The sequence below is a fragment of the Pteropus alecto genome, unplaced genomic scaffold (genome assembly GCF_000325575.1).
Source record: "Pteropus alecto unplaced genomic scaffold, ASM32557v1 scaffold50, whole genome shotgun sequence".
NCBI classification, from domain to species: Eukaryota; Metazoa; Chordata; class Mammalia; order Chiroptera; family Pteropodidae; genus Pteropus; species Pteropus alecto.
Window position 1 is genome coordinate 1,884,058 of NW_006431918.1, and position 9,344 is coordinate 1,893,401.

Genomic DNA, 9,344 nt, shown 5'->3' on the forward strand with positions numbered 1-9,344 from the left:
AGAGAAATAACAGTAAACAGAAATGGACAGCAGTGCTGTGGTTGGAAAGGCCAAGCCGAAACTTCCAAAAGGGTGGCCTGAATATTTATTCATTACAAGACAGACGGGTCTCTGGGCCTCTCAGGCGACTTGGGTGGAGCCTCGTTCTCTCGGGAGGTAATTAGGTTTTAAACCCCCCCCCTTTTTTTTTTGTAAGGGTCAGGGAATCTTGGGGGACACCGAAGCTTGAGACCTGCACTGCCCGATCGGTAGGTCGTGCGAGCCAAGGTGTGCGGTGAGCGTATAATCCACAACGGCCTCCGAGGACAAAGTGCCGAAAAGAATGCAATGTATTTCACAAACGCGTTTCCCGTGAGTTATATATTGAAACAATGATGTTGGACTGAATAAAGATATTCTTAGATGATTTTCGCCTGTTTCTTTTTACCTTTTTTAATGTGGCCAGTAGAGAACTTAAAATTATACATGTGACTTGCATTATATTTCTAGTGGACAGTGCTGGTCTAGACACTCAAAACAGCAAAATGCACATCTGCAAATACACATCAAGTCCACATCTACTTCTAGAGGGTTCCTAAGCCCTCTGACGCCCTCTGTGAGCCACCGGTCCCCAGGTCTCGGGAAGCGGTGAGAAGCACTATGGGAAAAGGGCTGTTTCTTTTTCTTTTGGACCTTTCCATACCGGTTAAGTGTTCTTTTTCACTGCCGAAAGCACAGGAGAATCCCACAGAAACAAGCCTCAGGTGGGTGGAGAAACTCGAACTAGGCTCAGGGGTTTGTAACAGAACATCCTTGGGCTCAGGTCTGCAGGCCTCTGCTGAGCCTCCTGGGCCCCTCATCGTCCACGCAGCATCCTGCAGGGGCTGCTGCGGCCACATGCAACCAATTCCCGATTTACCTCGTCACCGGCAGGACCAGAGAACATGCATCGAACAGAGGCCTATGCCATCCAAAGGCATGTTCTCTCTGGGTATGGAACGTACATTTCTTTGGCTGTTGCATTGTCCTTCTAATTCCACTTGACTTAAGTTAATACCAAAATTTGTTTTGGGCAAAGCTGACTGAAGGAGGAGCAGGTGGCGCGGGCCTCTGCCGACAGAGAAATAGACACGCCTTGAGATGAAGAATCCCACACTGGCAACCAGGACTTGAAGGTGTCCACAGATTGCAAACTCTGTCACGAATGGCGGTTTTAAAACAAGGCAAAACCAAACAACTCCAACTGGCACTTAAAACTTCTCTCATTGAGATATTCCTTTTCAGCAACATAGGAGTGCCAAATCTCAAAAGCTGTTATTATATGTTACACGTCCAGTAATTCTGCCCCGCCTCAAGGTAGAAAGTCAGCTACATGTCATGGCTATCTGCAAAACCTGGACTCCCTGGCACAGTGCTCACTGGTGATCTTAAGGCCAGAAGGAGCCTCGGGCGTCACCTGTTTAACTCCTCCACGTTACAGGCGGAGAAGTGGAGGCCCGACAGACATATGGCTCGTCTATAGAGGGTTGGTTCCTTACTCCCGGTCCAGTGCTGTCTTCGTTCCTCCCTGGAGTTCATGACGGGCAGTGCTGGACTCCTAGAGAGATGTGATGTCTCTGAGGATGGCAATCATTTTCCTCGCCTTGCTGCCTACTCAGAAAGCATCGAATAGGAAACGGGTTAAAGGTGGTGAATAAGGAGCACCCCGCGGTCTCCCTGCACGTACATCCCCCACTTCAGCAGGCAGCAAAGTTTTATGGCAGAACCGATCTCTGTTTTTGGATGAGTATTAGCGTAAGGGGGTGGGAAAGCCTTGTTACCTACGCAGAGAACTCAGCGAGTCAAGCTTCCGTTCCGAGCCAACCACCCACAGGGCGGCATGGCATTTGCACAGAGGATGAGGCGATCGTGATCACCCGGAGAAGCTGTGCACCACCTGAGTCACTCTGCATCGGGAGAGGCTAAATGGATTACAAAACTGCCCACTGAAAAAATAGCACACTTCTGTCATAGTTACAAAAGAAGAAAAAAAAAAAAGGATACAAACATAAACAATCTCAAAACACCGGTGGGTCATGGTATTCATCTGAAACCTCTTTTCCTTTCCCTCTTTGTCCCTTCCAGTCGGGAGAAACCCGATTTAGGCAACTGCCATGCGGTACTTTTTAAGACCAAAGTGTCCATCAAATCACCCATCCCCCTTGACTTGGTATCTAGACGCACTCAGGGAACGATCTGCCAAGGCCCACCTAAGGCCTCCCTCCAGGTCTGGTGAGGGGTAACAAGGGTGTTGGAATCAAGGTACAACTTAGGTGCGGCTGAGGCCCCACTGGGGTGGACACAAGGCTCAAAGCTGATTGGCTCTCTTATAAAGCCTCCTGCAGAAGCCATTTGAGGTAACAGAGCCCGTTCTAGCCATGGGAAAGCCAGTACTTCAGGAAGATTTCGTGATATCTGGTCTTAAACTGGGCTTGCAGTCCCAGTTACAAGCCCCATAGCCAGGAAGAATGGCCTTGATGCCCTGGAGGGGACTTCTGAGTTCAAAACTTCAGCCAAAGACTGTGAGGTCTGGACAAATGCAAGTGTCTCCCCAAGGCTTCTTCCTTATGTCCCGTGGGCCCCTTACCAAAGCCTGGCAAGTGAGAGGCGGTGCGATGTAGCTGATACTAATGAAGTGGCCTCAGCAGATTCAGGGCTTAGTGCTGGGGTCTCTGGCAACCGGGATTTTCAAGATCCATTTAAAAGAATTTAGATTCTTAATGACAGCTGGCCTTCGATTGTTTCAGGCGCTGAGGTACTTCCCAAAGCCATGCACACGTCATGCTGAGGTCAAGACCATTGATCTCAGAGAAGGAATACAGACTGATCACAGACCGATCACATCCGGAACCGGTGCTTCTAAACAGAACTCTGTATAAAAGCTGGAGTGAATCAGAAGAAAAACAAAGGAGTGGCCCTACAGGAAACTACACATCGTCTTGAAAACAAACTGCCGAAGACATCAAACAGCAATTCCAAAACAAGAAAACAAGACCTGGGAAAAATCGAAATGAAACTAAGAAGCCCTAAAAGTGTCCTTTCAGTCTGTTTTAGGAGCTTCTGGAGTGTGTGTTTTACAAGGTCGTGGGAGGGAAAATCAGCTTTCAACTTCCGAGCTGCCGAGGCCATGGGCTGTCGTAGAGATAGAGAAGCTGCATCCCGATTAACGTGACTTTGGATATTGCTTTTCGTGACCGTCCTTGAGCGGAGCGTCCTGGAGGTGCCAGGTGTTCCGGAAGCGCGCGCGCCCCGTCCAAGTCTCCGGGCGCTCCTCCCTTCCTTCCCCTGGGTCCTACCGTCCCGTGTGTCTACATTCGCCATTTCAAGATTTCACCTCTTCGCAGTCTTGGTCAGTGGAAAGTTCCACGTCGGACAGTCCGACCTCCATGGCCATAATCAGCGAGATGTCGGAGTCGCTGCTTACAGCTGGCTCCTGGTCACCTGGGAGGGAAGAGCAAAGTTCATGGTGAACACCGAGCTATGTCTTTGGTTATTTCAATACAATTGCCTTTGAACTGCTTTTCTTTGAAGGCCCAGAGAAGGTATTAGAAAAAATGGCTATTTTGTAAAAAACAAACAAACAAACAAACAAACCCCACCGAAACCTTGTTAGAGCCTCATCACACACTATAGCTCCAAATAAATTCTAAGTGGGTCAAAAAGTTGAATGTACACAAAAGAAACTAATAAACTTTGAAGATATATCTTACAAGTATATGCTGCAGCAGGAAGATATATATCTAATATATCTAAGAGGGGCAAGAAATTATACCTGGAAAGCAATTGAGCAATCTACAGAAGAAAATAATGATAAATGTACGTCAAATTTAAAAAATATTAAAAGCATGAAAAATAAGGTTGACAGGTCTATATCTCTCTGGAAATATTTGTAAAAAATTCCCGAAGGAATGCATTTTCAATATATTGAGAGCTTTTAAATCAATACGAAAAACTAACAGTCCACCAGAAAACTTGGCATAGGTTATTGTTAGACAATTCACAGAGAAGTATAATACAATGACTAACAAATATAAGGTAAAAATGAGCTACCCCTTTTTTTGTTTATGAAATCTTCACTCTTTAAAAAAGACAGCATTCCAACTAAGGGCACATTGAGGTAAGTACTTTGATAGACTGCATGTAGAACTATCAAATTTTCACCCAGAATTTTTATTTCCAGAATGTTTTATAGAGGAATAATCAGAGATACAAAAATATGCATTTAAGTATTATTTACAGCAACAAAACATTGCAAGTAACAAAGTACGACAATAGAGAATATCTGAATGAGCCACGTTACTTCTAAAGGCCTTTTTGTTATAACCATTAAAGTGACATTTCCAAAGAATTTGTAATTATGTAAGAAAATGCTCGCGGTAATCTGTTAAGTGAAAACAGAAGTATTCAAAGCTTTTTATGGAGTGACGTTGACAGAAAGTTAACTGGAAGCAAGGAAAGTAAAAATGCTAATAAGAGTTGTCTCGAGTTTTGAGATTTATATTTATTTTATTTTCTCTTCTATTTTCTTTTTTCAATTTTACTCCCATGCTGTAATGCACAAATCACATTCATTCACTCAAGACACGATGAGTCCCCACTGCATGTGAAAGATCGTGTCAGATGCTAGGGATATAGGTGAGAAGAAGACAATTTATTTCCTCAAGGAGTTTACTGTCCAGTAGGCAGGCCAACCATTGGCTTGTCAATGGGACACGATGGGACACGCACTATGCTGGAAGATGTGCCTGGTGCCACAGGAGCAGGTTAGAGGGCTACGTAACCATCTGCTGGGTCAAAGAAGGCTTCCCATGGATGTAACGTCTAAACTGAGTCTTACAATATAACTCATATTTTAGCCAGATGAACGAGAAGCAAGAATCTTTTAAGCACAGCAATAGCACGTCCAGATGTCTGGTGGTGATAGGGAGCCCTCAGACGGATATCAGATCATATTTAAATATGAATGGAACGCAGAGTCCAGCTAGGGAGTATGAACCAGGGAATTTGGGGAGCTCAGCTGCGTAAAAGGCAGATTAAACCAAAAGATCTTATATGTTGCATTATCCTGAAAGAGAAACATGCAATTAAAAGACCAAACCAAATGTCTAAGTACTGAAGAAGGCTGATGGTTATAATACTTTTGCTCTGATAATGACTGATATAATTTATTTCACGTCGAGGTATGGTTAAGAGCTCATCATAGAGCGATAGAATGCCTTTCATAGAGATCTCGTAATAAAAGGCAGCACAGATAAATCGCCGACTTAAGAGTTCTCCAGAGATAGCTCCGTACCTGCACTGGCAGCTTCTCACCTTCGCTCCTGGCTTTTCAGCCACCAGCCTCAGCAGATTGCATGGATTTATTCTTACCGTGGCATTTTCTAAATTGAAATGTGTGAATTAAAAGAAAAAAGGGCCATGGGGACTGGTATCACCATGGGCTGCTGAATTCATGATGCTCTTTTGGAAATTGACTGTCCTGCACAGCTCAGGGCGAAGATGAATTCAAATAAAAAAAAAATAGAGATTGGTAAAAAAATGGTTCACTTTTTAGGATGTGACATTTTCATCAGTCACATCATCGAATCATTTCGCATTTCAAAACTTTAAAAAATGATCCAAAGACTTTAAAAATTATTCTTTACTGTGCCCTATGCTTTTAATCGAATGTGGTTTAGTCCATAATTTTTTGGGAGAGGGGCAGAAAAAACGGGGAGGGGGCAGGAGAGGGAGAAGACTACATGATTTTTAAAAGCAACGTTTTATCCTTTAATCAATGGAGATGTTGTACTTTGAGACCATGATAATACAAATGAAAATGTCACCAAAACATTTACATGGTTCTCTGTAGGTCATACTAATTGGGGACTGTAAAGTAGCTATTAACACCACAAATGTTCACTGAATGTTACCTCTTTACCTGCAAAGTAACATAATATAAAAGTAATACAAAAATAACAGCGGCCTGTATTGAATTCTCACAGCCACCCTTCGATGTAGGTATTATTACTGTTTTACGGATGGAAAACATCCTTAGTTCCTTCGATACAGTAGTCTAATACCCACTTGACACTTTTTTTTTTCTCGTTTTTCACGCATTGTAAAGACATTGAGACAATTTAAATGGGGAGCGATAATGATCCACTTACTATTTTAAAAGAATCGCTTGGTAGGACAAAGGGCGGAGGGAGTCCCGAGGAAAGTACTGTATAGCACTAAGGATGAAGATAAGGGGACAAGGCGAAAAAAAAAAAATTAGAAGGATATACAGAAAAGTGATGGACTGGACAAGGGCAGCGAGAGAGGAGAAAGTAGAGCGTAACTCCCACATCTCTTGGGCAAAACAGGTACCTTTTACTGAGCTGGAGGAACTGGAAGCTGAATCGGTGGGGACCGATGAAGAGTTAAGTTTTGCAGATGCTGTGTTTGAGGTGCCCGTAAGAAGCCCGAGGTTGCCGTGGAGTTGGCAGCTAGATTTAGGAGTCTGCAGTGTAGAGGAGAGGCCCTGTCTATCCATAAATTTGGGAGACTTCGATGTAGAGAAAGTATTTTAAACCACGGGAGCAGTGAGGTTTTATAGAAAGACAACATTGGGCGCAGTGTCCGGGAGCACCCGAACCTACAACCAAAGGCTCAAACTGGTGCCCGGACATAATTTTTTTGGCTTGCGTGATGTTATGTTCCGTTTCCCTACCCCCGATTGTGAATTAGTTACCATTATTTAATAGTCTGTTTATTTTACATACAAATTTATAGTTGAAATTTATTTTTGAAAAAGAAATGTCTGGCAACACATGCCCAGTTCCCAGGTGGAGATCTTTGCGGGGGGAGCTGTGGAAAGGCTGCCCCACTCAGCTCAAGGCAAAGAGGCTTGAGGACACTATAGCCGGCCAACAGTTTGCTGCACTGGTTCATGTTAGTTACTTGGCCTGTGTAGACATTTGAGTTTAAAAATCTCATTTTTAGGGGGAGGGTGGAAAAACAGCAGAGGAGGATAGACTCCCAAAGAGCCTGAAAATGGCCAGAGAACATTGTGTCACTCATTCATTTCCTTCTTTTCTTTTAAATATAGTTTTTTGTTTGTTTGTTTCTTTGTTTTGCCTTTTTTTTTTTACCGCCTTTATAGGCACTGACTCACAATCGACAGTCCATATCCAAGGAAATGAGATACTGTGGCTTTTACTGGATTGCTGGGGTGGATTTAAAGACTGATCCCAAGTCATCAAATTCTCAGCTTTGAATCTCTTCATCACAGCATTAAGGAGCATCTGATTAGATGGTGAGCAGAAAATACTGTTTTTAAATAAGGCCTAGTGATCCATTTTGTTGATTCAGACTGCTTTCAAATATTTCCACAATTAATTCCAAGTAAATTCCATCAGTAGCCGAACTGTGGTTAACCAAAAAATCCTTAGTGGTGGCATTTGTTTTATTAATTCCATTTAGTCCATACATCATTCATATCTTTGGTTTATCTCTTCCCTTGTTAATACATAAAATGTTACCTAAGCAGTCACAGGTTTCCCTTTGTGGAATAGGCCTATCCCCGCTATGGTTCTGCTGTGGGTCTGACATAACTATCTATAAGAGTGTGCCTGGTGGAAATAACCTGGGAACGCAGGAATCTGAGATCTGTCCTGCCCGTCATGGGCACACCTGGCCTGCCTTTATCTCTTCCCTGGCACAGGGCCGTGCCTTAGTCAACATCACCTTTCAGAACCCTGCCATTGCTAAATAGAGCAGTCAAATTGAATCGAGGTTCCTCTCTGGCCATGTAGGGCTCAAGCTTCGTATTTTATTAGTTAAGAATAACAATATCAATGCTTATCGAGTACTTACTACGCGCCAGGGACTACGCTCATTTCTTTAAATAGATTGTGTAACTTTTCACAAATAACTTATGACATAGGAAGAATGATCGTCTCCATTTTCAGGTGATGTCAGAAGTGAGATTCTTAACCTGAATATTAGTAATCTTTCAGGGGAATCCAGGTATCTAGAATTACAAACACACTTTTGAGGTTGTGTGCATGTCTGCATTTTTCTGGTTGCTTTCACCAGATTCTCACGAAACCAGAAAAGGCTAAGAACCACTCACATAAGAGCTTTTGCATCCTGGGCGATGCAGAGAACACATTTTTGTGTGCAACAAGAGTGGCTTGGCTTTTTCGTTAATGTATATTTCGGTTTTCGTGTGACTGACTCTGTGTTCTATAAATATGACACTTATCACATGAAGTCACTGCTTTCCTTTTAATTGTTTCCTTCTAACGGTTATTCAAAGCTAAAACAGAAAATTATCCTTCCCAGAATGAGGTTTGACATTTACTCTACTGCCTGTCTTATGAAAGAAGGCACAGAGCAGCAGCAGGCTGGAATAAGGCCTCCTTGTTAGCAATTAACAAACGTTGCCCTCGGAATAAATGTTCTCTGTGTTGAGAGAAAATAACGTGGTGACGAATATAATCCCCCAGGTGTCCTGATTCTCCGGCAGGTTCGGTGTTCACATGCTGGGACCTGCTCCGCATCGCATAAAAGCTTATTTTTTCCCAATGTACTTGAAACATAAGGTTTCAGAGAAAAATGGCATCCTTCTGTCCACTGCTCCTGATGCTTATCTTCTTAAAAATAGGACATCATTTCCAATCACCCCTGTGTTTTATAAGAACGCCGGAGGGGAGATGCTCAGGCAGACCGGCTGACCTACGATGCTGCTGTCTTTCCATCTCTTCTCCGAACTGAGCATTCTTAGGGCTGGGGGACTCTGCCTATATACTCCCTGTCATAGTCACAGTGGGAAAGTTAAAGTCATAAAGTCAATTGAGCATGAGGGACTGGGGGACTGCCTATATACTCCCTGTCATAGTCATAGTGGGAAAGTTAAAGTCATAGTGGGAAAGTCATCGTGGGAAAGTTAATTAGTTCATTAGATTTCAAATGCGGAGTGTTTTCAATAAGGGAATGTATTCCTTTGAATTCTTTTGCTTAACAAGAATTTCTGAGGAGATAAGCTTCTGATTGGGTTTAAATTTTCCTTCTTAGGAGTAACTTCTGCCGTGTGAATGGCAGGACTCTGGGTCACTTTCCTTAGAGGCTGTGCGATAATATTAATAATAATAGCTAGGATGTGTTGACTCCTCCCTACATGTCAGGCATTGAGCTAGGCAGTTACATACGTTATGTATGTTATCCTCACAGTGACACTCTGAAGTAGGCATATGATTATCCCAATGACTGATTCACATTTTACAGATGAAGTCAACTTGTCCAAGGTCAAGTACATAGAAAGAAACAGAAATGGAACCTCTACCTATCCAAGTGAGTGC

The 9,344-nt window shown here is 43.1% G+C and overlaps 1 protein-coding gene across 1 annotated transcript in view; it reads right to left on the reverse strand.

Moving 5' to 3' along the window:
• Positions 1-416: 416 nt before the first annotated feature.
• RNF150 (ring finger protein 150) overlaps positions 417-9,344 on the reverse strand; it is a 185,255-nt gene continuing 176,327 nt past the window's right edge. The window contains exon 9 of the mRNA XM_006906229.3: positions 417-3,459. Coding sequence (XP_006906291.2) covers positions 3,341-3,459 — 119 coding nt within the window. The 3' untranslated portion in view covers positions 417-3,340. The remainder of the gene's footprint in view (positions 3,460-9,344) is intronic.